We start from the raw sequence: 27,805 nt of genomic DNA on the forward strand, positions 1-27,805 counted from the left end.
TTTCCACCACAGAGGTAATAGTTAATGTTCCTTCCTCAGGCTACCATCATCAGTACTTATAGTGGGGTTGCAGGGATAATATCGTAGTACAATTCATCATTAAGGACTTTTGGAAGATTAGTCTGTAAAAATAAATATCTCTAAATAGAGATCCTGATCAAATCGGTGGACAAGGGTTAGCCGGAAAAAGCTGGAGGGTTAGGTTAATCACAGTAGGAGGTAGTTCTGCTAATGAGCACTCCAGGCTCTAGTCTACACATTCCATTTCTACGAGATAGGGTTAAGAGGCAATATCAACCCTGAGGCTAAGCAAAGTGTTTAAATATCTTTATTGTCAGGCATATTTACATGAGGGTTCCACATCCCACACCTTGGGAAAACCTTTGCCCTCCCCAACCATTGAACACAAATATATTTCAGAGGCACTTTTCTTAATAAACAAGTTATTGGTTGTATGTGTTGTATTTTAACACTGTCTGCATATTTCTGTCTCCCGGCGTCAGGAGGTAGTGCTGAGGAAATGGCTTCTTCAGACATATCCTCGTGCCTGTCTTCACCTAGGTCCTTTCCCTGCTGTCTTCACCTAGGTCCTTTTCCTGCTGTCTTCACCTAGGTCCTTTCCCTGCTGTCTTCACCTAGGTCCTTTCCCTGCTGTCTTCACCTAGGTCCTTTCCCTGCTGCAGCAGAGGTGTAGTCTCACTGTACAATGCGGTTCATGCATCTCAACGGTTTTCGTCTCTCTTGTTCATTAAACAAGTCTAACACAGACAAAGAAAGCCTGTTTCATGTAGAGACAACCATGGTCCCTGGCTTTGTTTCCTGGTTACAACATAAAAATGAGACAGTCCAAGCTTGTGTTTCTGTATACACCATGTTCCTGACTTCAAATCACATTTTATTTGTCACATGCGCTGAATACAACAGGTGTAGGTAGACCTTACAGTGAAACGCTTACAAGCCCTAAACAATGCAGTTTTTAAAAAGTATTACCCCACCAAAAATTAAGAAATATAAATAATTAAAAAATGTAAAAAATAAAAAGAACAAATTCTGTCTTGAGTTGTCTAGGATCTTTCCTAGTTTTTATCGTCTCTTGCTGGGTTGTTAGTGTTTTTTTTGCAAAGTGGTAAGCAGTTTGTGCTTGGTGTTGTTCTGAGGCACTTCTACAGCACAGTATGGAACATGGGAGCCAAGGTAATTCACCCAATCACCATCCACTGGAATGAGCAGAGGGGAGCGAATGGGAGGCTGGTCACACGTTGAGGATCTCAAACTCCTCTTCAGACTCAAACAGCTTGTCGGTCGATTCGATGAACTCTGTTCGAAAAGAGAACAGTAATCAGTTTGACATAACCCACTTAATTTTGGTTAGCATGTGTCAGTTGAGTTTAAAAACACTACATAGGAGTTTCAATGAGGTTCAAGAAATAAATACACTTCATGTATAGACCTATACTGTCACTTGGAAACAATATAGGGAAATACCAGAGAGTGGAAGCTTGATATTTGCGGCAAGGATTGCTTGTTATTGGTGTAATATTAGTGGATCTGTCTGGTAGGTATGCTCATACCTGCCCCTGTGGTCTGGACCTCTGGTTTGGTGGGAGGAACGAAGGGGGGCCAGTGGGGCGGGTGATTCTCCACCAGCTCAAACATCCTCAGGTTTCTCTTCATCTGAATCTCCTTAAAAAGGACAACGACATGTGTCTCAACCACCGGACAATATTCATCTACATACAATTGTGACTTGAGTGGATGGCTCTTACCTGCTGGACCAGGTTACACCAACTGTCAAAGTCATCTTCACTCTTACAAAAAAATCCCTTGGGGGGGGTGACAGAATTTTGATGAGCAATTATGTGGCAAAATCATCACAGTATACAAAATCATCACCACAGTATACAAAATCATCACCACAGTAAACAAAATCATCACCACAGTAAACAAAATCATCACCACAGTAAACAAACTCATCACCACAGTATACAAAATTCCCATTAGAGCAACTTTTTAGAACACACCAGCATGCACTTAAAATTCAACTATGAAAACAAGGCCCATGAGATAGAAGGCTCAGTGGAATAACAGTTTGTGGTGGTCGGTGTGTGGGTACAGCTCTCACCAGGGCCACAGAGGGATCCAGGTCGGTGATCTTCATGCGGCGTGGGCTCCTCAGACAGTGGTAGCTCTGGTCGTCCACTCCACTGCCAGCCTCAGCCTCCACGGCTGACTGGGTGGTGTGGGGGTCCAGGTAGATCAGCTCCTCTCCTGGAGAACACAAGAAGGCCTGCTGAACATGTTGGCTAGACAACTCACAGGTTTATCTCCTTTTGTTACTACCTATTTGGGAACCTTCAGTTCCGGTTTGCTCTTAGACTCACCTACAAATCCGATGAAGTAATAGGCCAGATTGGGCTTTCCTCCCAGCACACCACAGGACTGTGGCATTTTAAAACACTCCTGAATGGGACAACACATGGAGTCAGTACAGTATAACTATTTAAAGGCAACAGTAAATGCAGGAATATTGCATAGTAGTTTAGTATCAATTGAATAATAAGAGAAATCCCCAATCCCATCACAGAAAGCATTGATGGCCCAGTACCTTGAGGGCCTGGATGTAGACAGGGTTGATGTGGTTTATTCCCATGCGCAGTGGTATGACCAGCAGTAGGGGTCTCCAGTCAGAATGGGACTGGGAATGTGGACAAGTCGTGGCTCTATGCCCATCCGTGTGAGAACAGGCTTGTTCTGGTGTTTCCCTAGAGGTGAAGGGTTCCTGCCAGCCACAGGGTCTCGGCCGCAATCTGCTCTCACTGCTTGCCTGGCGACACTGCTTCTCTGGAGAGGACATGGAAAGAAAACCTTTGTGTCTTTGGAATCACAGCTTCACCACTGTCCTCGTATACAGAAGGCTCAGAAGGTAGGAATACAACAATATACATACAGGGCCTTCGGATAGTATGCAGACCCCTTGACGTTTTCTACATTTTCTAGGCTACAGCCTTATTCTAAAATTGATAAAATAGTCCCCCCCCCTCAATCTACACACAATACCCCATAATGACAAAGCAAAAACAGTTATCTTTAAAATTAAAAATATGACATTTACATTAGGTATTCAGACCCTTCATTCAATACTTTGTTGAAACATCTTTGGCAGCGATTACAGCCTCAAGCTTGGCACACCTGTATTTGGGGAGTTTCTCCCATTCCTCTCTGCAGAACCTCTCAAGCTCTGTCAGGTTGGATGGGTACCGTCGCTGCACAGCTTTTTTCAGGTCTCTCCAGAGATGTTCGATCAGGTTCAATTCCGGGCTCTGGCAGGGCCACTTAAGGACATTCAGAGACTTGTCCCGAAGCCACTCCTGCATTGTCTTGTTTGTGTGCTTATGGTCATTGTCCTGTTGGAAGGTGAACCTTCGCCCCAGTCTAAGGTCCTGAGTACTCTGGAGCAGGTTTTCATCAAGGATCTCTCTATTTTCCTTTTTTGGTTTTTCTACTTGCAGCTCAGATGGGAGTTGGTGTTTCCGAACTTCTTCCATTTAAGAATGATAGGTCCCCAAGAACACAGTGGCCTCTTCTTCGCTGCAGAATGTTTTGGGGTACCTTTCCCCAGATCTGTGCCTCAACACAATCTAGTCTCTGAGCTCTACGGACAATTCCTTTGACCTCATGGCTTGGTTTTTGCTCTGATGTGCACGGTCAACTGTGGGACCTCATATAGACAGGTCTGTGCCTTTCAAAATAATGTCCAATCAATTGAATCTACCACAGGTGGACTCCAATCAAGTTGTAGAAACATCTCAAGGATGATCAACAGAAACAGGATGCACCGGAGCTCAATTTTGAGTTTCATACAAAGGGTCTGAATACTTAAATACATTTGCAAAGATGTCTAAAAACCTGTTTTCGCATTATAGTGTACTGTATATAGATTGCTGAGGATCATTTTTTAAAATACATTTTAGAATAAGGCTGTAACTTAACAAAATGTGGAAAAGTCAAGGGGTTAGAATACTTTCCGAATGCTCTGTATATATTTAGCAAGTGAGGGAAAAAAAAACGTACTGATGTCCTCGATCACCACGGTGTTGTCCATTGACACATACACAGCAAGAGAATTCCAGTCATCAAATAGCGCAAGTTTCCTGACGAGAGATAGTAGGTTTATTTATGCCACAAACGTATTTGTGCTAGAGGTCACACTACTAACATCTGACAATCAAATGTTCTGAAATGAATTAATCTCGGTTACCCAGAAGTTACAATTCTCTAAAATTGTCACTTCCCGTTTCCACGTGAATCTGTCCACGAGAGATTAGATATAAATAGATCAGTCTTAAAACATGCATATAAAATACTTACTTGAGCACTTGTGCAACTGTGTTTGGGCCATACCACTCTCCTACAGACTTTCCTTCACCAACTCCCATCTGAGCTGCAAGTAGAAAACCAAAAAATGAACACCAAGCTCACTCCAGAAGGTGTAAGTCAGGGATGGGCAACTGATGGGGGTGGGGGCCACAACAAAATATGAACTCATCATGGGTGGGCTGCAGTGGCTCGCGGGTCTGCGTACCCATATCCTCACCTTGTGAGCAAAACATTTTAGCGCCCCTCTTGACAACGGAGAGAAAATGTTTGAGTTAATTTCCTGAATCTACACATTTTACCATAAGTTAGAGAGAAATGTTTGCAGTTTTTAATAAGATATCTGAGTGAGAGTGACAAACAAAATCAATGGGGGCTCCCAGGTTGGTAATTCAACCAAGATGACCACAAGTTTAGATATATTGGTAAATTAGTCCAGGGGCCTGGTAAATTAGTCCAGGGGCCTGGTAAATTAGTCCAGGGGCCTGGTAAATTAGTCCAGGCGCCTGGTTAATTAGTCCAGGGGGTTAATTAGTCCTGGTAAAGTCCAGGCGCCTGGTCCAGGCGCCTGGTAAATTAGTCCAGGGGCCTGGTTAAGGCGCCTGGTTAATTAGTCCAGGCGCCTGGTTAATTAGTCCAGGCGCCTGGTTAATTAGTCCAGGCGCCTGGTTAATTAGTCCAGGCGCCTGGTTAATTAGTCCAGGCGCCTGGTCCAGGCGCCTGGTTAATTAGTCCAGGCGCCTGGGCGCCTGGTTAATTAGTCCAGGGCCTGGTTAATTAGTCCAGGGGCCTGTCCAGGGGCCTGGTTAAAGTCCAGGCGCCTGGTTAGTCCAGGCGCCTGGTTAATTAGTCCAGGCGCCTGGTTAATTAGTCCAGGGGCCTGGTAAATTAGTCCAGGGGCCTGGTAAATTAGTCCAGGGGCCTGGTAAATTAGTCCAGGGGCCTGGTTAATTAGTCCAGGGGCCTGGTAAATTAGTCCAGGGGCCTGGTAAATTAGTCCAGGGGCCTGGTAAATTAGTCCAGGGACCAGCTAACAAATGTTATGACATGAACTAATTGAGTGGCTGTCAGTGACTGACATAACAAACAAAAAAATGAATGAAGCACAACAAAAATGTTGAAATTGCACCTTGTGTATTCTACTATTCAAACTATTTCTGTGTCTTTGGAAATTGATCCGCAGGCCTACATCCCTGGTCTGTCTTAGCTTCTTTCTAGCCTGTCAAGCCGGTCATTGATTCATCATGCTATTTGATTTTCCTTCAAGTTACACATTTGTACTTTTGGAGGACAGTCATCCAGAAGATGATAGGAATGTGATAGAAAACACTTTCATCTGCTGATTCAGGGTACTTTACATGTGGTCAGACCAAGGTAAAGGCAGGGTTAGGCTAGGACTCTCTCTTACCCATTTGGTGTATGGAGTAACAGCTGTCTTTCCTATCCAGGAAACAGTGGAGGATACGATGGTACTTCTCCGGCTGTCCTCCCTCTGCCCTCCAACGCCAGGCTACAGCAGGAGAACAGGCCACAATCACTGTCATTCCTTTACCCTGTCTAATAAAACCATTTTCTCTTTCTCACTGTTGAATTGATTACATCGTAGACCACATATCATGACCAGATGAATCCTTCACATATAGTGCATTCGGAAAGTATTCAGACCCCTTGACTTTTTACAAATTTAGTTTTTGATTAATTTTCTAAAATGGATTAAATTGTTTATTCCCCTTTCATCTACACACGATACCCCATAATGACAAAACAAAAAAAAGGTTTCGATTTTTTTTAACATACAGTACCAGTCAAAAGTTTGGACACACCTACTCATTCAAGGGTTTTTCTTTATTTGTACTATTTTCTACACTGTAGAATAGTTATGAAGACATCAAAACTATGAAATAACACATATGAAATCATGTAGTAACCAAAAACGTGTTAACAAACCAAAATATATTTGATATGAGATTCTTCAAAGTAGCCTCCCTTTGCCTTGATGACAGCATTACGCTCTTCTCAACTACCTTCACCTGGAATGCTTTTCCAACCGTCTTGAAGGAATTCCCACAAATGCTGAGGACTTGTTGGCTGCTTTTCCTTCACTCTGCGGTCCACCTCATCCCAAACCATCTCAACTGAGTTAAGGTTGGGCGATTGTGGAGGCAAGGTCATCTGATGCAGCGCTCCATCACTCTCCTTCTTGGTCAAATAGCACTTACACAGCCTGGAGGTGTGTTGGGTCATTGTCCTGTTGAAAAACAAATCATAGTCCCCACCAAGCGCTAACCAGATGGGATGGCATATCGCTGCAGAATGCTTATGGTAGCCATGCTGGTTAAGTGTGCCTTGAATTCTAAATAAATCACAGACAGTGTCACCAGCAAAGCACCACCACACCTCCTCCTCCATGCTTCACGGTGGGAACCACACATGCTGAGATCCGTTCACCTGCTCTGCCTCTCACAAAGACACAGCGGTTGGAACAAAACTTCTCAAATTTGGACTCAGACCAAAGGACAGATTTCCACCAGTCTAATGTCCATTGCTTGTGTTTCTTGGCACAAGGAAGACGGATTATTATTCGTGTCCTTTAGTAGTGATGTCCTTTACTATCCTTTAGTAGTGGTTTCTTTGCAGCAATTCGATCATGAAGGTCAGATTCACGCAGTCTCCTCTAAACAGTTGATGTTGAGATGTGTCTGTTACTTGAACTCTGTGAAGCATTAATTTGGGCTGCAATTTCTGAGGCTGGTAACTCTAATGAACTTATCCTCTATAGCAGAGGTAACTCTGGGTCTTCCTTTCCTGTAGCGGTCCCCATGAGAGACAGTTTCATCATAGCGCTTCATGGTTTTTGTGACTACACTTGAAGAAACGTTCAAAGTTCTTGAAATTCTCCGGGTTGACTAACCTTCATGTCTTAAAGTCATAATGGACTGACGTTCCTCTTTGCTTATTTGAACTGTTCTTGCCATAAAACGGACTTGGTCTTTTACAAAATAGGGATATCTTCTGTATACCCACCCTACACAACTGATTGGCTCAAACACATTAAGAAGGAAAGAAATGACACAATATAGCTTTTAACAAGGCACACCTGTTAATTGCAGCCAACAGCATATGTGGGAACTCTTTCAACACTGTTGGAAAAGCTTTCTAGGTGAAGCTGGTTGAGAGAATGCCAAGAGTGTGTAAAGCTGTCATCAAGGCAAATGGTGGGTACTTTGAAGAATTTGTTTAACACTTTTTAGGTTACTACATGATTCCATATGTGTTATTTCATAGTTTTTATGTCTTCACTATTATTCTACAATGTAGAAAATAGTATTCAGACCCTTTACTCAGTACTCTCTTAAAGCACGTTTGGCAGCGATTACAGCCTTGATACTTCTTGGGTATGACGCAACAAGCTTGGCAAACCTGTATTCGGGGAGTTTCTCCCATTCCTTTCTGCAGATCCTCTCAAGCTCTGTCAGGTTGGATGGGAAGCGTCACTGCACCGCAATTTAAAGGTCTCTCCAGAGATGTTCAATTGGGTTCAAGTCCGGGCACTGGCTGGGCCACTCAAGGACATTCAGAGACTTCTCCCAAAGCCAATCCTGCATTGTGTTGGCTGTGTTCTTAGGGTTGATGTCCTGTTGGAAGGTGTACCTTCACCCAGGTCCTGAGCAGGTTTTCATCAAGGATCTCTCTGTACGTTGCTCCATTTATCTTTCCCTCGATTCTGACTAGTCTCCCAGTCCCGCCGCTGAAAAACATACCCACAGCATGATGCTGCCACCACCATGCTTTACCGTAGGGATGCTGCCAGGTTTCCTCCAGATGTGATGCTTGGCATTCAGGACAATGTATTCAATCTTGGTTTCATCAAACCAGAGAATCTTGTTTCTCATGGTCAGAGTCCTTCAGGTGCCTTTTGGCAAAGTCCAAGCGGGCTGTCATGTACCTTTTACTGAAGAGTGGCTTCCGTCTGGCCACTCTACTGATTAATGGAATGCTACAGAGATGGTTGTCCTTCTGGGAGGTTCTCCCATCTCCACAGAGGAACTCTGGAGCTCTGTCAGAGTGACCATCAGGTTCTTGGTCACCTGCCTGACCAAGGCCCTTCTCCCCCGATTGCTCAGTTTGGCCAGGGGGCAGCTCTGAGAAGAGTCTTAGTGGTTCCAAACTTCTTCCATTTAAGAATGATGGAGGCCACTGTGTTGTTGGGGATCATCAATATTGCAGACATTTTTTGGTACCCTTCCCTAGATCTGTGCCTCGACACATTCCTGTCTCCGGCAATTCCTTCGACCTCATGGCTTGGTTTTTGCTCTGACTTGCACTGTCAACTGTGGGACCTTACATAGACAGGTGTGTGCCTTTCCAAATCAAGTCCAATCAATTGAATTTACCACAGGTGGACACCAATCAAGTTGTAGAAACATCCAGGATGATCAATGGAAACAGGATGTACCTGAGCTCAATTTTGAGTCTCATAGCAAAGGGTCTGAATACTTAAGTAAATAAGGCATCTGTTGTTTTGTAAAAATACATTTGCAAACATTTCTAAAAAAATAGTTCTCATTTTGTCATGACGGGGTGTTGTGTATAGATTAATAAGGAAAAAAATATATAATTTCATCCATTTTAGAACAAGACTGTAACGTAACAAAATGTGGAAAATGTCAAGGGGTCTGAATACTTCCTGAATGCACTGTATAAACACCCCCTTTGCTAATGCAGTTCCATACATCCCCACCCCATGCATGACCCTGTCCCCTCCTCACCTCGTCCCAGCTGTGAGCATACCAGGGCCTGTGCAAGGATCATCTGCCCACAGCGTAGCATGCATCCCCAGCCTGTATCTGAAGAGGGGCCTGTTCCCCCTGGATCAAACCAAGATAGACACTTAAGATTAAGAGCACTTTGTTGGTCAATTGCACACAAGATCCAACCCAAATCTGACTTCCGCTATTAACCCAACTCCTCCAAAAGAGTACATATAGAGGTTTTGGAAAGGTGTGGGTGGCTGTGGGTGACCGCGCTTGGCAACCGGGAAGCTGTTGTGTGGGGGGTTAAGTGCCTAGCTCAAGAGCACAATGGCAGGCAATAACATCTAGGATTTGATACCAGCAGCCCTCTGGATGTCAGTTCACTTCCCGACATATTTTTCCTGTCAATCCCGGGATTTTAACTGGCAATCCTCCGGTTGCTGGCTTGCCTCTAATCGCTAGGCTACCTGCCGCCCTTAAATGGATACTTTGGGATTTTGGCAACGAGGCCCTTCATCATCTCAAATCAAATCAAATTTATTTGTCACATACACATGGTTAGCAGATGTTAATGCGAGTGTAGCGAAATGCTTGTGCTTCTAGTTCCGACAATGCAGTAATAACCAATGAGTTTCTAACTAACAATTCCAAAACGACTACCCTATACACACAAGTGTAAAGGGATAAAGAATAAAGAATATGTACATAAAGATATATGAATGAGTGATGGTACAGAGCGGCATAGGCAAGATGCAGTAGATGGTATCGAGTACAGTATATACATATGAAATGAGTAATGTAGGGTATGTAAACAAAGTGGCATAGTTTAAAGTGGCTAGTGATACATGCATTACATAATGATGCAGTAGATGATATAGAGTACAGTATACACGTATACATATGAGATGAATAATGTAGGGTATGTAAACATTATATTAAGTAGCATTGTTTAAAGTGGCTAGTGATATATTTTACATCAATTCCCATCAATTCCCATTATTAAAATGGCTGGAGTTGAGTCAGTGTGTTGGCAGCAGCCACTCAATGTTCGTGGTGGCTGTTTAACCGTCTGATGGCCTTGAGATAGAAGCTGTTTTTCAGTCTCTCGGTCCCAGCTTTGATGCACCTTTACTGACCTCGCCTTCTGGATGATAGCGGGGTGAACAGGCAGTGGCTCGGGTGGTTGTTGTCCTTGATAATCTTTATGGTCTTCCTGTGACATCGGGTGGTGTAGGTGTCCTGGAGGGCAGGTAGTTTGCCCCCGGTGATGTTTTGTGCAGACCTCACTACCCACTGGAGAGCCTTACGGTTGTGGGTGGAGCAGTTGCGGTACCAGGCAGTGATACAGCCCAACAGGATGCTCTCGATTGTGCATCTGTAGAAGTTTGTGAATTTGTGCATCTGTAGAAGTTTGTGAATTTCTTCAGCCTCCTGAGGTTGAAGAGGCGCTGCTGCGCCTTCTTCACGATGCTGTCTGTGTGGGTGGACCAATTCAGTTTGTCTGTGATGTGTACGCCGAGGAACTTAAAACTTACTACCCTCTCCACTACTGTCCCGTCGATGTGGATAGGGGGGTGTTCCCTCTGCTGTTTCCTGAAGTCCACAATCATCTCCTTAGTTTTGTTGATGTTGAGTGTGAGGTTATTCTCCTGACACCACACTCCGAGGGTCTCTTCTCCAGAGACAGATGAACTTGTGAACACCGATTTTTTTTATGTCTCGGTGTCCAGTATAAATTAAGTTAGAGGTAGTTTCCTGAGCCAATGCTAACTAGCATTAGCGCAATGACTGGAAGTCTATGGATATCTGCTAGTATTGAAAAGCATGGTAGCAGATATCCATAGACTTCCAGTCATTGCACTATCTGCTACCATGCTTTTCAATACTAGCAGATATCCATAGACTTCTGTCATTGCGCTATGGGTAACACTGTTGGCAGGGTTAGGGATACTCACACACAGTGCTTTTAACATAGTGTTTTCAACGTACATATGGCATACATATGGCATACATGATTACATTGTGTATGTTCATACAATAATTATTATTCAACATGTCCTCAACTGGGATTTGAACTCACAAACTGCCACGCCACCATATGTCTGTGTCTGGTGTCAGTTAATCTGATTATTCTCATCATTGACTTTACTTACTTATTTCAGCAATTCAATTACATTCTGTATAGTGGTCTAACGTTGGTGGGGCATATTAATCTGTTTTAATGATACTCCTGAATCACTATGATCTATAAAATATTTGTATAATTATTATTGTATATATATGAACATACACAACGTAATCATGTTTGGCAAAGTGTGTAAATTATGCAAGTTGACAACACCATGTTAAAAGCACTGTGTGTGTGTATGTGAATATCCCTAACCTTGCCAACAGACAAAAATATTTTTGAATGGATCAGTGGTTCACCAATCAGGAGCTTGATGGGCTTGGCAACACCAACAAGGCATGATGTGTAATGAAAAATATTTTTGGAGAAAGTTTCTTTGGGACCATCAGGCGACGTCCTTATGCCAGATACACGGAAATGTTCATGCAACGTTCCCATGAAACGTGTCTAGAACATTAATATCTTACATTCTAAGAACATGAAACGTGTCTAGAACATTAATATCTTACATTCTAAGAACATGAAACGTGTCTAGAACATTAATATCTTACATTCTAAGAACATGAAACCATGTTCTGTGTATGTTTTGTGGGACGTTGACGGAATATTTTTCTAACCCTCAGAAAACTGGACACAGGAATGTTCTTTCAAAGTCCCATAAAACACATCAAGAACAGTATTGTTGCATATTCTGAGAACATCGTAACCATGTTCTAGATAAGTTCTGCTTGATATTAAGGGAGCGTTCTGCTAACTTTTAACACCAAAACATTATAAAAAGGTTCTCAGAAGGATGTTGCCAACATAGAATGTATCCCTAACTCACAGAAAACTGGACACTCAAACATTAGGGAAACATTACAAAAACATTCTCCATCTCCCTAGAATTGTTAGCTGGTTTTACAGATTTACATAACATCTGCCTGTTTCACTCACCTATGGGAGAGAATTTTTTCCTGTAGGTAAACCATAGCCGTGAGTGGACGTCTGATAGTAGCTCCGTCTTTCCTGTGAACACAACATGAAAGACTGTCATTCCTTCATTCAGTTTTTCCCCCACATATAAATTACAATATGACTGCTAGAAGATGCCAGTCTACCTGTTTTAGCATTGTAACACTCTCCTAAAACCCACACAGGTTCATCTGTGTCAGGCAAGTCTTCAAGGAACTCCGAAAACACGTTTATCTGGTTTTCATACTTTGCTAATACTTAAACGAGACATGGAAAAGGGGAGACATGAAAAAAACTTGTCAAGAAACATACATGTGAGATACACCAGTTAATTAAAGTTTTACACTATTTTTTCATATGCGGTGATAGCTGCAATTTGACATTACAATTTAGGTTCGCTGAATTATTTTTAATTGCCAGATCACACACGCACAATAATGTAGGTTGTACATAGCCAGCAGATCCAACCCACTGTTTTACAGCAGCACTAGGGTCGAAACAGGGTTCCTGTGTACACGAAGACCCGCGAATGCCGTGCGATTAATGTCTCAGGAATCGTACCGTTGTATTCAGAATTGTCCCAATATCTAACTTAAACCAAGAAGATTAAACGACTGCTAGTTTAATAGTAGTCGTTAAATCTTTTCAGTGTAACAGTTGGGTTAATGGAACAATTCTAAGTACAACGCTATTCTCATTCCTGGATTGAGGTATGTTTTCTGAGACATTTCTGGCACCGGCATCTTAATCTACACAGGAAGCCTGTCTGACCCTAGTGCATTTCTAAGCAAGCAGGTCGGATCTACTGGCTAGGTTTAACTACTACAGTACAATACTGTATTTGACCAAATTATATAACATCCTTACTCACTCTGGGATAACAAATCTCATCCCACTTCAGAAAAGCATGAAGTACTTTCCACTGACAATGCCCTGCTTTCAAAATGTTATGAAAGCCGCCAGGTAGACAATTAAGCGAAACAGGCCACCAAAGAAACAATGCAATGGCTAAACTTGTACATCAGCCATGGTCAGTTAACGACCAACATCTTTAGAAATTACATTTTGGGCGCAATTTGTCAATGCATGTAAGGGACTAAGTGAAAGGCGCACAATATGTGAATAAAGTAGTATTTTTAGTGGCTATTACCTGCCTCCATCCTACGGCTGTCATCTGTGAAAATACCTATCTGAAGCTAGCCACAATAAGGATTAGCCACAATCGTGAAATTTACGGTTAGACTTCAAAATAACAGTCCCTAAATTTAAAGCGATGCAAATGCATACAAATATTAGACTCATGCCATATTTGGACTAGATCATGCTAAACAAGGTTGGAATGTTGTTATATGAATTCAACAAAATACAATAATTAGTTAATTTGACAAACAAAAGTCAAAATCAGCAGAAATCTCACTCATTATTCACAATTCATTCATTAATAATGGTAGTGTCCACATTAATGTAGAAGTGTTCAGAAACATGTTCTATTTTTATTTACAATAAAAGTGACTCCAAAATGACACAATAAATGTATTTACCATTCATTTCTATTGTAAATAATCTGAAACACAACTAAAACAAACAGCAAATGCATCCAACAAGTTTGTAGTCACACGCTTGATGTAATCATTGCGTGCTATGAAAATGTGACCAAATAAAATTTGTTTTACTACTTTAATACACGTCTAAGTGAATTTGTACCAATACTTTTACCCCCCTAAAATGGGGGGACTATGTACAAAAGGTTCTGTAATTTCTAAACAGTTCACCCAATATGGAAGAAAATACCCTCAAATTAAAGCTGGCAGTCTGCACTTTATCTTCATAGTCCTTTTATCTTTTCAAAGTCATCCAAAGTGCTGGTGCACAGAGCCTAAACAACAACAACATTGTCACTGTCCCAATACTTGGAGCTCACTGTAAGTATGCCCCAAACGCAATTCTGAAGTCTAATACAGCCACTGTGCGACTTCAGCTGATTTGTAAATGTTCTGTTAAATTAACTAATTATTGTTTTTTGTTTAATTTATATAACAACATTTCAACTTTGTTTAGCATTATGTAGTCCCAACATGGCATGATTCCACTATTTGTATCCGTTTGCGTCACTTTCAATGAGGGACTTTATTTTGAAGCTGAAACGCAAATTCCACCGTTGTGGCTGGCTAATCCTTATAGTGGCTAGCTTCACATAAGTGGTAAATGGCAGGATACAAACATACAGGTTTACCTCTTGGGTAATGTAGTTCAAATGTGTTTGTCATCCATGACAAATAACATTAACCATTATAAACTACATCAACCAAAAACATAACGAAACCAAGCTGGTGTTTCCAGATATCAGACATTACATGGTACTCTGGTTTTTGTATTTTTTTCACCAATTGATAAATAATTCTTATAGGATAATTTGCTAGAGATATCTCTTCCCCATTCGTAAAATATACATGTGCATTGTCTTGATCCTGTAAAACATTCGCCTATTATATTTCTGCGTGGGGTTACACTCTGTGGCTACAATGTATTATTCAGCAAACTGTAACGTTTTTGTGTCAATCATAATCTCTCATGGACATGAAACGGCGACATGACACACTTTCACGAAATAATTGCACTTCAGGGTAACCAAGATTTTGTAAATCAGGGGGGGAAAAAAATATTTTTATTTGTTTATGTCAATCAGAATATACCATTGTGGGTTTGTTCGACATTGCAGGCGACTGCCGACTGATCTACAAACCACCTTGCATCATAAATTAACAAGTCATTATTATTTGTAGATCAGTCAGTCACAATTTACCCATGATACATCATGGTTTTTATGCGTTCGTTCTCATTACACCTCAGTGTCTCGAACACGGCAACTAGCGGGCTGTATGGCTCATTGAGCTACATTCGTTGCCAGTGGTAGCGGCACAGACCGTTTCTAAACCTGTGCTGTCTTCTACTACTTTTGTACACGATACTGACCCCCTAGTGCACTTTAACAACACTACCATGGACATTCCGTCTGCATCTACGTGAACCGCGATAGAGGGCTAGTAAGCAAGCAAGCAAAGCTAACTTTTTGCCTGATTTAAAAACAACATCCTCTTGATGCGTAATTGCATTATTAATACAAAAAAATGGTTTAGACGATTATAAACTATAGTCATGAATCTTCGGGGATTCTTCCAAGATTTCAATCCCAGGTAACGTAAAGAGAAATATAACGTCTCTACTGCTATGCTAACTAACGACGTTAGAGCTAGCCAGCATATCTGTGTTGGAAAGCGCCTAGCCAGATAACGTTAGCTTGTTAGACTGCCTACTACTATTCAGTCATTGACTCTCTGAACCGGTGAATCGTGACAGGACGAACTATCTAAAGTTAACTAAACGTCGTTAGCTAGCAGCTTCGGTAACTGGTAAGGTCAGCTAGCTATTATATTGGGGAAGAACAGCATAAGCTAGCCAGTTAACGTTAGTAAGTTTAGCAAATGTTGTTGGCTTGCTATCCAGCCCTGTTGTGTGTTGCTGTCAGTCGTTTAGTATTAGTTAGTTAGTGCATGCTAGCTAGATAACTAACCAACTGAATGGCCTAAAAGGCTAACTCCACATAGTTCAGTTTCTTTGATCTGGAATCGCATTGGGGGGGGGGGCGCATTTGTGTACCAATGATGATGAGTAGCAAGCTAAATTGATTGCTGAATAGATTAATGGCGATAATTGTTTTTCTCCTCACTTAGTAAGTTCCTCATCTATGCCTGCCTGCTACTGTTTTCGGTTCTGCTGTCGCTGCGTCTGGATGGCATCATCCAATGGAGTTATTGGGCTGTCTTTGCCCCCATATGGCTATGGAAGCTCACGGTCATCATCGGTGCCTCAGTGGGCACAGGCGTCTGGGCCCACAACCCACAGTACAGGTGGACTTTTTAAACAAAAATGTTTTACTCTTGTAGGTCGTTTTTTGTTGTCAATGTGGCTGTCTTATCAATATCAAATTGTCCTAATGAGAAAGCTGTCCGATTGCGATGGCTATCACTGCTTACTAGGTATGTCTTACTGTGTCTGTCATGCTGGTTATGCAGGGCTGAGGGTGAAACCTGTGTGGAGTTCAAGGCCATGCTGATTGCTGTTGGGATCCACCTGCTCCTACTCACCTTTGAGGTGCTGGTGTGTGACCGTGTGGAGAGGGGCACTCACTTCTGGCTGCTGGTCTTCATGCCCCTCTTCTTTGTCTCACCTGTCTCTGTTGCAGCCTGTGTGTGGGGCTTCCGGCATGATCGCTCTCTAGAGGTCAGTCTGGCATTATATCCGTCATAAGGATATTATTTTTCTCAAATAGTCTATTTAGGCTAGATATCGGTGAATATAGTATACTTGTCTACGTCCCTCGTTCTCCCTCTTCACCCGTTTACTCTGTTTTTCCTCTTTGTATCAGTTGGAGATCTTGTGCTCAGTCAATATTCTTCAGTTTATCTTCATTGCCCTGCGACTAGATAAAATCATCAGTTGGCCTTGGCTGGTAAGAGAACAACTTGCCTAATATCTATTTCTGGGGAAGAAAAATTAATGGGAATTTAGTACAACTTACAGCGAGTTGTAAAATATATGTTGATATTATTAGTGGTTTTTTTTTTTGTCATGTTATTTTGTTCAGGTTGTCTGTGTGCCACTGTGGATTGTCATGTCCTTCCTGTGCCTTGTGGTACTCTACTACATTGTGTGGTCAGTGCTCTTTCTGCGGTCTATGGACCTCATTGCAGAGCAACGGCGTACTCACATCACCATGGCGATCAGCTGGATGACAATCGTTGTACCCTTGCTAACTTTTGAGGTATGTGGTCATGTCATCCATCTTTCAGCTACTATTGTGGACAGAGAGCTGAAGAAGGTCGGAAGTTGGGAAAGTAATACTTAAAAAAAATGTTTTACCCTGTTTGCCTTTTTATTGTTGTCTCCGTCATTGACTCTTCAGATCCTGTTGGTCCATAAATTGGATGGCCACTACGGCTCCAGCTATGTGTCAGTATTCGTGCCTCTCTGGCTATCCCTGGTGACTCTGATGGCCACGACCTTCGGCCAGAAAGGAGGCAACCACTGTGAGTTACTCCTCAACAATGATAGCGGTGCAACAGAAATAATTGTCATATTGAGGCAGTGTTCTTTTTATTGTTCTGAGAATACGGTCAGTGTAATTCCTCATATTTCTCCAAACTATTTGTTTTAACTGGTATTTCTCTTTTCTAACAGGGTGGTTTGGCATCCGAAAAGACTTCTGCCAGTTTCTTCTTGAGCTCTTTCCCTTCCTGCGGGAGTATGGGAACGTTTCCTATGACCTGCACCACGAGGACGCTGAGGTGTCCGTGGAGATGCCTGCACATGACCAGCCAAAAATAGCTCCCATGTTCCGCAAAAAGACTGGTGTGGTGATCACACAGAGCCCAGGGAAGTACTTTGTGCCTCCTCCAAAACTGTGCATTGACATGCCTGACTAAATTAAAGCTTTGCAACAACTGCTCTAGAGTTTTGATGGACTTCACATGCACCAGACAGCTGTGGTGCATTGACCACCCATTTTAAGAAGAGGCAGGTGAGCATAGTTTCCATGTGGCTCACTCCTAGTGAGCAGTGGGACTGGAATTTGGACCTGACTTTTTAGCAAAAACGAAAAACCATGGCAGAGTTTGTGGAACAAAGAGTACGGTAACACTTTATTTGGATAGTCAATCTGTAGATGCTGTACACACTATCAGTAACATTTCAACTATGTCCTAACCTTAACCCTAGCCCTTATTCTAACCTTAACCCTAGCCCTTATTCTAACCTTAACCCTAGCCCTTATTCTAACCTTAACCCTAGCCCTTATTCTAACCTTAACCCTAGCCCTTATTCTAACCTTAACCCTAGCCCTTATTCTAACCTTAACCCCAGCCTTTATTCTAACCTTAACCCTAGCCCTTATTCTAACCTTAACCCTAGCCCTTATTCTAACCTTAACCCCAGCCTTTATTCTAACCTTAACCCCAGCCTTTATTCTAACCTTAACCCCAGCCTTTATTCTAACCTTAACCCCAGCCTTTATTCTAACCTTAACCCCAGCCTTTATTCTAACCTTAACCCCAGCCTTTATTCTAACCTTAAAAAGCAGTTGCTTATCAACAGATAGTTTGTTAATAGTAGAGATGAACTGTCCTGGGAACATGCATCACATTTCCTGAAAATATTTAATGACGACTTGGGAAATAACACAAAAAAATCCCCAATTTTGTACTAATGCAATTCCACAAAATACACGTGCAGCAGCTGATTAGCAAAAAATGAAAAAGCACATTATCCAAACAGGTTGTTGCATGGAAGCCTTTAGCCCTAGCATATTTACTAAACACAAAGAAGCCATAAATTCAAAGCACAAGGATAATTGACACTGCCAGACTGCACACTCCACCCGAATGCAGTTAAACCCCACAGTGTAGCCTATAAAATAACGTGTGCGTCTTTGAGCTGTCATTGTGACTCGGCATGAGGGAAAATTGTATCTTCTGTCTTAGCCGGGGCAATTTTTCTATCCAGTCCCAATCCCACTGAAACTCAACATTCTGACTTTATTCTGTAATCTATAGGTTGCATTATCAAAGGATGTCTCTCACCTATGCATGTCAAAATAATGCAATAATATTTCCCCCACTTCTCTGCGGGGTCTCGTCCTTGCTGCCCATATGAGAGTTTCAGTAGAGAATGTGTGATCAATAAACGGCATGAGAGTAGATACGGATATTTTTTAAACAGTTTGTCCCCGTTAAGATACTTTATGTAAATGATTTTCACTCTTCATCTCCCTGTTATTCATGAGCTTTTTTGCTATATAGTCATCAACTCGGTTTTGCCAAACATAGGACATATTCTGTCATTCGTTGGAGTTTATCAAGCAAGTTTAGCAACTTTGACTTTGGTTTGACTGACGTTACAAATGTTGCGTGATTCGACAATGCTGTACTCTGTGCGCCCTGAATGCACTCTGTCGAGACTAGCCTACTTCTGAAATGCGCTGAATTAATTGAGGAACATGACAACACTATGAATTTACGAATGGCCTGTTTTGCAGTTACATTATCATTTCTAAATATCAGTTTAATTTGCTCTGAAATCTTTAAATAGTGACGCAGCCAAGCCGAGAAGGTGGCACAGTAACCATGTCTTGGTTTAAACCCCTTTAAATGGACACTTCTGATTGTTGCTGTATTCCACGGGACTCTAGGGATAAATATGAATTATTCTCGGTATTTCAACTTGGTAGATTTTCGGGAAAATATTAAGTTTGTAGTATGAACATCTTTAGAGCATCTACAGATGGACTATCCAGATCATGTGTGTGCAAAGGTACTCTTATATCATCGGGAGTTTTTCTGTTGTTTTGGCAGTAGAAGATCCGTTTAATTTATGTGATATGATATACTGTACAGGACATTTTATTTCCCTTGTGATGTTTTGGCCAACAAAATCTCCAAAGAGATTTTAATATTCAGATGTCTTTCACATGATTCCAGTTGAAGGTGCATTATATGCGTGTCAGAAGTTGTGCTAGCAAATTTCCCAAACCCTGAATCTTTGCATTAAGGCTTGGATGATACTGAATGATTGATACTGTACCAAGATCATGCTTATTAGGCTAACTGTTTTAAGTTTAAGATTAGCTTGCTACTTAGGGATATTTTATCTTGTTTTATTAAACAGTTTGAGGAGCATTTGTTGTAATATAGTAGTGTATGATATAGGATTATACCCTAATACCCATATGTATTTGAATAGTTTTGCGTTCTTGAGGTCTTGTCCTGTGTATTTAAGTTACTCAACAACCATGTCCCTCTAGCAATCCTTTTTATATGGCAGGATGATGTCATTGTTGCTCCTAGTAGTTGACCTTTGCTGTTACCATAAATAATCGGATTCTGGGTGCCCAACATCTCCAAGTTCCTACTAGTGTGTGCTGTTTTTTTTTGTTAAACCTGAGTATTCTGGGTAAATCACCAGCCTGCCTCTTCTACCTTGCCAGGTCTGCATTGGGTGATGAGTAAAGGAGAACCTGCAGTGCTGCTTCTATATCATTTTACCTGTGGAAAATGCTTTCTTGGTGAAATTCTCACCTTAACACAAAATGGTACCCCCCCATTCCCCTTTGAACTTCTAACATATCCCATTGTTTGTTTTGTCTATGTTCTGTGACCACTCTCTCGGCTGGCCTGAGAGTTAAACATTACCTATTTGAAAACAGATTTTTGACTGGGGATGGACCAATAGTATACTTTCCCCTCTATTGTACCTTGTTTCTAACCCTCCACCATACACATTATTTTGCAATATAGCTATTTCTTTTCTTCTGGAAAGCACTTTAATACAAATGTTAAATATATACTTGCTCTAAGTGGCTGATAACTAACCAATAACAAACAATAAAGTTATTTAAAATTGTATCTGGTCATCATTTCCTTGTCAAATGCATGAACCTTTATTTCAAATTGAAAGAATACTTTTTGGAAATCATTTTCTGTTTTAGCATTGTATACTTTATTGCTGATCGGTTGCAATTTACAGCGAAATGGATACTTCTGGATTTTTATCTTTAGCTCTTTATCTACTTCCCCAGAGTCCGATGAACTCGTGGATACCATTTTTAAGAATGTGTCCAGTATGAATGAAGTTATTTTCGCGAGCCAATGCTAACTAGCGTTAGCGCAACGACTGGACGTCTACGGACGTAGAACGCTAACTATTGTGGAATGAATGGGATTCCTTGGACTTGTCAGTCACTAGATGGCACTATGCTCCCATTCTAAACATTTTGGAACTCTCCATTACCTTCCTGAGACGTTTTTGTTGGATTTAAACAGGAAGTGTCTAGGGTTAGTCTTGTAGCTCGAAATTACGTTTACGGTTCCGTCGAGGATTTGCAGAGTTAATTGCATTTGTTATACCAAGGTCTCTAGACAAAAGTCAACCATTGTTACTTACAATTACAATCGGATACATGTAGCCAGCCAGTCAGCCAGAGATTAGTGCGACACAAGCGCAGAACCTACTAAAGGGGTCGATTGACTGCGTGATTATGATGAGTGCAACAGCCATTTGTTCTTACTAGCGCAGTATCTTACGAGTGGTTTAGAGTGATAAAATACCTAGCATCTGGTCGTAACATATTCACGTTGAGTGAAAATGACATTACAAGTGGGTTGCCTATCATTCAGGCAGCCGTACGCGGGGTTAGTACTTAATGGTGTAAAAAGTATTGAGACACGTTGGCGCCCCTTGTTGTCCGCAATGGAAAACTGCACTCTAGCTATTCATATTGCGCAGAAGGACTGGGAGGGCGAACAGTGGAGAGACATGCTCACCAATACATTTGGAATGAGCCATATGCAAATAGAGGAGCTTCTGGCGTCAGGTGACAGATTCGGCCGTGGAGTCGTGGCAGGTAAAACAGTACTTTTGATTGAGTGGGGAAGGAAGACATACACAGCACATGTCATGCTTGATTTTAAACTAGATTTGATGAATATCCAACCCCCTGTCATTTCCTTGTTTCAGGCTTGGTGGAGGTGGGGGAGACTTGGTGCTGCTCTGACAATGTGCCAGAGGAGGATCTGAGGGAGATGGAGAAGGCAGCAGTGCTCACTGGGCTCACAGAGAAACACCTCACACAGCTGTCAAACCCACGCTGGCTCAAGGAACCACTTTATGCCAGAGGTCACAAAGACATTTGGACAGTGGACATCCCAGTACAATTACTGCCATCTGCGTAGAGTAGTTGTAAAATAATGTATACTAGTACATTTTTAGAGATGACACACAAGCTTTAAGGTTGAATAAATTACCAATGGACTGCATTGTGAATGATTGTATATCCTGCATGTCTAAAACCCTTATATTGACACTATAACTTTGTTGCAATAGGCATGTATTATTCATTTAAATCTGTCTGCAGTGAGAATGGGAGGTAGGGCAAACATTAGAGCTCTGTGAGGTGAAGCCCTGGGGGTAAAAGAGGGTGCGGGTGCAATTCCTGCCAACACTAGTTGTACACCGAAGGAGGTGGTCATGTGTCTGGTGCTGTGCTTGACAAGATGCTTGGGAATTCCTCTGAATCTGCAACTGCCCAGACATCTCTTTGAGGACAGAGATCAGCTTGGGTAGTAAAGCCAGTGCTGCGGCTGCTAGAGCTGCTGCTGTCATCACTCCTCTCAGCCTGGGCTGGAATGCAGATGTCTGGGGCCAACTACATGGCTGAAGTGCTTAGGAGTAGAGCTCTGCAGTTCAGCCTAGTCAGAGTTGCGTTGCCTGTGTCTGCCAAGCTTGGGCTATGCTGGTGGCCAGCGCTGTTCTTGTTGCTGTTACCCAACTTCTCCCTCCTGTGCCAAGTCTCGTGCATTTGAGCAGCACACATCTCTTCATTTGGGGTAGTAGATGTTTGAGTCCTTGGCAGAAATTGGGATTGGAATAGTATTGCACCAGCAAGGTAAAAAAAAAACAGTGTCATTCAATTAGGTCACATGTCAAAATGTAGGCCTCGGAAACCACAACACCATTTGTTATTCATACCAAAGGTGCCTTTGACGTGCATGCTTTCTATTCCTCAGCAATAAAGGTGCTAAGTGAAGTCGATCTCGATACCAGGGAAAGTTATTTTGAAGCCATAGATGTTGAGTTGGTGCACAAAACTCTTCAAGACAGTAGTTTGAAAGATTTTGGGTGGTTCAGTGCGTTTCAGCACCTCCGACGTGAACAGCTACTCGTCTATCACTATGTACATTACGGTCTGGTCCCATTTGATAAGATTCTATAATATCGCTCTCTACGATGGTCCACATTCTTTTGGGTAATGAAATGTTGTACAAGTTGGCATCCACCGGTGCATTATGAGTCTAAGCAGTGTCTTTCCGTGGTTTCTTGGAAATGGTTTTCTGAGCAAGAATCTGGAATGCGACTTTTTGTCCGCGACTCCAGAGCGCATAACAAAACAGACTGAGTCGAGGACGCGGTCTTTGGTAACCGAAATGTCACACATACTTTTATTGTATTTTTCATATGCAACGTAGACATCTAATGATAAGATGCTAATTCTACTCCGATTTCAGAGCACTCTCGTCTGATTGTGCCAGAGCGCAGAATAACAGATGCATTCAACACCAATTGAATATGGCCGGTGTCAGTAAACGTCAGCAAAAAAAGCTAATTAAATTGTTGCCAGCAACACAGTTAGTCACCAACGCTCTGGATAACACGAACACAGCTTAACCTGCTCTGCTAGGGTAAGAAAAATGGTCAGTGAGGAATTCTCTAATTTCTGCCTGGAAGTAGCTAGCAAGTAACAGCTAGCAAGCTATTTTGCGTGCTTGACTGCCGTTGAGAGTTCAAAACGCTCGGATTAACCCTACTCAACCAGAGCGAACCACTGAATTTACGAACGCCCAGAGCACACTTTGAACGCCATCTGGCACTCCAGAGTGAATTTACGAACGCACCCAGTGTCACAGTTCAAATTGTTACATTCCAAATACAATGGATCAAACATTCTAGGTCTGTATATATGGGGGAACGAGGATGATTCATTTATTTCACTATATTGTAAGAAACGAAATGTCAAAAGCTTTGCGTGTTGGTCCAATTGAAGTTGGGATGTCATGAATATATATTATGTGCTCTCCAAGGTGCTAACCAATACATACTAGTGGAGGTTCTTTCAAATATGTGAAACAACTATCCAATCAGACCGGTCTCGTAGTCAGCTAGCGCGAGGCTGTGTATGCTACTCAGCTGTTAAAGGGAAGGACGTCGGATCGTGTGACTGACTGCGCTCAAACAAACACAGGTAGGCAGACGACAGGGCCCATTGAATACAATTGTTTGGAATATATTGGCATCCTATAAGGAATGTATATTTTGGTAGATTTTTTCCTCATTCGTAACAATGTGTTCATATTTCTAGTCATAAAGTTTAATTCATTAGTGGCCTTTTTATATTTAAAAAATGATTATCTGGTTCTTTGGGTAGATTATCGAAACGTAACATTTGTGTATTGAAAAGCATTGGAATTTGTTCGATTCAAAGTTGATTTAAAAATATATATTTTTATATAAAAATAAATAAATTAGACTGTTCATTGTCGAGCATATAAGTGCATTAAAATGGCTGGCCATTTAACGACTACAATCAGCCATCAAATGTTATTTCAAGACTGAAAATCTAATTAAACGACACCAATTTGTTTTAATCTCCGATCTACAATCCCTTAATGTCGAACATTTTATTTAGTTTCTTTTGCGTCTCCTTCTGGTTTGTGTTCTGTGTTTGACTCGGTGCTGCCATCGCCATACCAGTCATGGCTGGCTTGTACAGCCTTTGTTAATGACAGCTCAGCTGTGCGCCGGGCGGTGCTTGGAGAACTTTGACAAGCTGATGTAATGTCCGCGTTTGGCAATTAAATGTATAAGTCTATAGAACTCGAAAGAAGCCTTTTCAGTTGATCAAACGATTGAGATCAGAACGCATGTAATGCGTTGACGTTGTTCCCGTGCCATTTGTAATCCGTGGCTGTGTCTGAGTGGCTTTGTTGTTAAGCCCTCCCCTAGCAGGGAAGCCGAAGCCATTTTAATCAATGCACTCCTATAGGAGATCTACTCTTCATTGGAACCAAATACAGTCTCCATACAAGCGCCTTTAGAATTGTGTTCAAATGTGGTTAATGGGTCTATTTGTGAATGAGAGAAATACAAAACACGAAATGTTGATCAAATTAAAGGACAGTTTCTGTCATGAGAATTTATTGCACAAAATGGAAGATGAGTAATTCCTGGTGAGGAATTCGCTTCTAACCGCACGTTGGCCTATACTGAGTTGCATCACCAACGCATGCACTAAAAACGTTTTTTAAATTAGCCTAATCTTGGATGTGCGGTTTGACGGTGGATGACATGAGTAGCCTAACTATCTCTTCAATCAACTAGCACATTTTCTACTTTGAATTTAAAGTATAATTATTATTTTTTAACAACCCAGGCAGCATTGCTATCTAAAAATCTGTTATAACAGGCCTACTTTTTTAGCCTACTTTTTAAGGCACTGTGTGGGTCGGCGTGGGCTAACCAACAAAATACGATTAAATAAATTAACTGTACAATAGCTTTATGAAAAATATACATAACTTCATCTTCATACGCAACACTAAACTTGTATTATGGGAATAGCTGGGCATATTGTCTTGAAATACTTAAGTATAAACTGTCCGAAAATTTGCCCGCCATAGACGGATCATTGTGATGTGCTTTTGGGTTTCAGACTCCGGAGAGAGAGCGTTTTAATTTAGCTTTAATATCTTTGTCTTGTAGGAGCTGGTGGAAGAGATATTCTGGTGGTGCAAGAGAACATCCACCATTTTTCAGAATGGCCAAAGGTGACGCTCGTAAGCCGAAGGGCAAAATGTCTGCCTATGCCTACTTTGTTCAAACCTGCCGAGAAGAACACAAAAATAAGAATCCAGAGATCCCAGTCAACTTTTCAGAGTTTTCTAAGAAGTGCTCTGGAAGATGGAAGGTAGAGGAGCAACATGAAACGTTGAAGTGTTTCAGTGTGAAATAATTTTGTCATGATCATTATTTTCCAACCTAATGGTACTAGGCAAGCATAGTCCAGTCATATCCATCGCTATGACATCTTAACATTTTACTTGCCACTTGTTTTTCAGACTATGTCTCCAAAGGAGAAGTCAAAGTTTGAGGACCAGGCAAAGCAGGACAAAGCTCGCTATGATTCAGAAATGACGAGCTATGGTCCTCCTGGGAAAAGGGGCAAGAAGGCACTGAAGGATCCTAACGCGCCAAAGAGACCTCAGTATGTCTATTCCTAAAACTCCGTCATCATCTATAGAATTGTTAATTCATTTAACTACCATCTTGCGCTATTTCACATGGGTGTCTTCAGATTCATTTAAATTAGTTATGCTTTTGAAGCAATTTGTATTTGAAGTGATTGATATATGCTGCTTATTGTAGACAATTCCCAACAATATGATTCATTTTTGAAGGCCTGCAACAATCTGTAAAGACTTCATTTCCTTCTCTTACAGATCTGGATTCTTTGTTTTCTGTGCTGAGCAGCGCCCCAAGATCAAAGCCCAACACCCAAGCTTTGGCATTGGGGATGTGGCCAAGAAGCTTGGTGAGATGTGGAACAACTTGACCGACTCCAATAAGCAGCCATATCTTGCCAAAGCCAACAAACTCAAGGAAAAATACCAAAAGGTAACGCTGTTGAGAACTCTATATTTTGTCTCAAATGTGCAATTTAATGGTATTTTACCAGTGTGCTCTGACTGGTGTCACATAGCAGGGAATCACTAGCTAAATATTGCAAAACTTGTGGATTGAGACTTTTGTTTATGGTTTCTAGGATGTGGCAGATTACAAAGGAGGAAAAGTGGGTGGGGCAGGAGCCTCTAAATCAAAGAAGGCTGAAGATGATGATGAGGACGATGATGATGAGGACGACGATGATGAGGACGAGGATGAGGATGAGGAGGATGATTAATCATCTTTGACAAATTAGAAAATGGTATTGTGTTTGGATAAGACACTGGCTGGTGAGCAGACTCATCTGTAGGGTTCAATTGTCCTAGACCAAAACATCAAATTGGTTTGAAACTATTTTCTCCCTGTAGTTACTTTGTTTGTCCTTTGGGTCTTTAACACTGTGCTCTATCAGTGTTCTCCTTATCCCATCTGTTTTTCTCAGTTGAACAAGCCTATTTAAAGCAATGGCATAAGAGTTCATACCCTTTAACTCCTAAAAGATGTGTAAGGTGGCGTGTGTGTGCTACCATATGGCTATTGAAATAGATTTTATTTAATTGTTCTATTTTATTGGGATGTTCATTTCAAGGAATTGTAAGTTTGTTTAAGGGACTTAAACCAGTGTTTATCTGTATCTAGACACACAATCCATAGACTTCAGGCAGATGTCCAGTCTGACAACCAGGTATTTAACATTGCCCTGACCTATTATAACAAACACCTGTGGTTGAAGCAGGGCTGATCCATGTCACTTTGTAATGGCTGAAAGGAATGACTTAGTTTTTTTTTCTTTTCATTTGGTTAAGTGGAATGACTTTTTAGATGTGAGGATGTCTCCCTCTTGACTGACATTGACACTACATCTGGATGAGTTTCTTTGCACCTGCAATTTTGTTTTGTATGTTTAGGATACCTCTGGTTTAAAATAAATAACTACATTTTTACGTTCTGTGTGGCTCCAAATTGATTTCTTTCCTGCATTGAAAGGACTGCATTTGTTTTATTTTTAAGTTGTTTCTTTAGCTGTAAATGTATTACACTTTATGCAACATACTATTTTGATATTACACTGTTGTTCAGTAGTGACTGACAGTCATTTGCCTCTTAAGTGGAAGAATATGTGAACTGAAGCCCATCTCTCCCCACATGCAACGGACAAAACACTCATCTGAGTGGAATGGTTCACATGGATAAATAATCTGCAAAAGAGCAACAAAAGTTTGCATTGAAAGTCAATGAGAAATGTATGTTTTTAAATGACTGAACATCA

At 41.5% G+C, this 27,805-nt stretch overlaps 4 protein-coding genes across 4 annotated transcripts; 3 read left to right on the forward strand and 1 right to left on the reverse strand.

Moving 5' to 3' along the window:
- Positions 1-312: 312 nt before the first annotated feature.
- On the reverse strand, positions 313-13,437 carry LOC124006800 (cysteine protease ATG4A-like). The gene is made up of 13 exons (XM_046316959.1): positions 13,361-13,437; positions 12,357-12,467; positions 12,193-12,264; positions 9,144-9,242; positions 5,783-5,884; positions 4,369-4,441; positions 4,072-4,151; positions 2,606-2,841; positions 2,382-2,460; positions 2,123-2,268; positions 1,767-1,823; positions 1,572-1,683; positions 313-1,317 (listed from the first exon to the last, which is right to left on the reverse strand). Exons 1-13 carry the CDS (start codon positions 13,368-13,370, stop codon positions 1,253-1,255), a joined length of 1,242 nt encoding a protein of 413 aa, XP_046172915.1. The 5' UTR covers positions 13,371-13,437; the 3' UTR covers positions 313-1,252.
- Positions 13,438-15,041: 1,604 nt separating this feature from the next.
- On the forward strand, positions 15,042-18,068 carry LOC124006801 (transmembrane protein 185-like). Its single transcript, XM_046316960.1, has 7 exons — positions 15,042-15,404; positions 15,942-16,118; positions 16,284-16,491; positions 16,637-16,720; positions 16,856-17,032; positions 17,174-17,297; positions 17,449-18,068. Exons 1-7 carry the CDS (start codon positions 15,367-15,369, stop codon positions 17,691-17,693), a joined length of 1,053 nt encoding a protein of 350 aa, XP_046172916.1. The 5' UTR covers positions 15,042-15,366; the 3' UTR covers positions 17,694-18,068.
- Positions 18,069-21,058: 2,990 nt separating this feature from the next.
- Positions 21,059-22,083, forward strand: LOC124006803 (protein EOLA1-like). Its single transcript, XM_046316962.1, has 2 exons — positions 21,059-21,664; positions 21,778-22,083. Exons 1-2 carry the CDS (start codon positions 21,406-21,408, stop codon positions 21,990-21,992), a joined length of 474 nt encoding a protein of 157 aa, XP_046172918.1. The 5' UTR covers positions 21,059-21,405; the 3' UTR covers positions 21,993-22,083.
- A 1,829-nt stretch (positions 22,084-23,912) lies between these two features.
- LOC124006802 (high mobility group protein B3-like) lies at positions 23,913-27,484 on the forward strand. Its single transcript, XM_046316961.1, has 5 exons — positions 23,913-24,058; positions 25,576-25,780; positions 25,932-26,077; positions 26,313-26,487; positions 26,636-27,484. The coding sequence occupies exons 2-5, from the start codon at positions 25,631-25,633 to the stop codon at positions 26,771-26,773; spliced, it is 609 nt and encodes a 202-aa protein (XP_046172917.1). The 5' UTR covers positions 23,913-24,058; positions 25,576-25,630; the 3' UTR covers positions 26,774-27,484.
- The last annotated feature ends 321 nt before the right edge of the window (positions 27,485-27,805 follow it).

This window comes from Oncorhynchus gorbuscha, linkage group LG20 (assembly GCF_021184085.1).
Source record: "Oncorhynchus gorbuscha isolate QuinsamMale2020 ecotype Even-year linkage group LG20, OgorEven_v1.0, whole genome shotgun sequence".
Taxonomy (NCBI): Eukaryota; Metazoa; Chordata; class Actinopteri; order Salmoniformes; family Salmonidae; genus Oncorhynchus; species Oncorhynchus gorbuscha.

Coding starts and splice junctions, on each gene's coding strand:
- LOC124006800 (XM_046316959.1), bottom strand. Junction 2,461..2,605: donor TCTACATCCAGGCCCTCAAG/GTACTGGGCCAT, acceptor TGTCCCATTCAG/GAGTGTTTTAAAATGCCACA. Junction 1,318..1,571: donor GGTCCAGACCACAGGGGCAG/GTATGAGCATAC, acceptor CTTTTCGAACAG/AGTTCATCGAATCGACCGAC.
- LOC124006801 (XM_046316960.1), top strand. CDS start 15,367: ATGAATCTTCGGGGATTCTTCCAAGATTTCAATCCCAG. Junction 15,405..15,941: donor TTCCAAGATTTCAATCCCAG/GTAACGTAAAGA, acceptor CTCCTCACTTAG/TAAGTTCCTCATCTATGCCT. Junction 16,492..16,636: donor GGCATGATCGCTCTCTAGAG/GTCAGTCTGGCA, acceptor TCTTTGTATCAG/TTGGAGATCTTGTGCTCAGT.
- LOC124006803 (XM_046316962.1), top strand. CDS start 21,406: ATGACATTACAAGTGGGTTGCCTATCATTCAGGCAGCCGTACGCGGGG. Junction 21,665..21,777: donor CGGCCGTGGAGTCGTGGCAG/GTAAAACAGTAC, acceptor TCCTTGTTTCAG/GCTTGGTGGAGGTGGGGGAG.
- LOC124006802 (XM_046316961.1), top strand. CDS start 25,631: ATGGCCAAAGGTGACGCTCGTAAGCCGAAGGGCAAAATGTCTGCCTAT. Junction 25,781..25,931: donor AGTGCTCTGGAAGATGGAAG/GTAGAGGAGCAA, acceptor CTTGTTTTTCAG/ACTATGTCTCCAAAGGAGAA. Junction 26,078..26,312: donor AACGCGCCAAAGAGACCTCA/GTATGTCTATTC, acceptor CTTCTCTTACAG/ATCTGGATTCTTTGTTTTCT.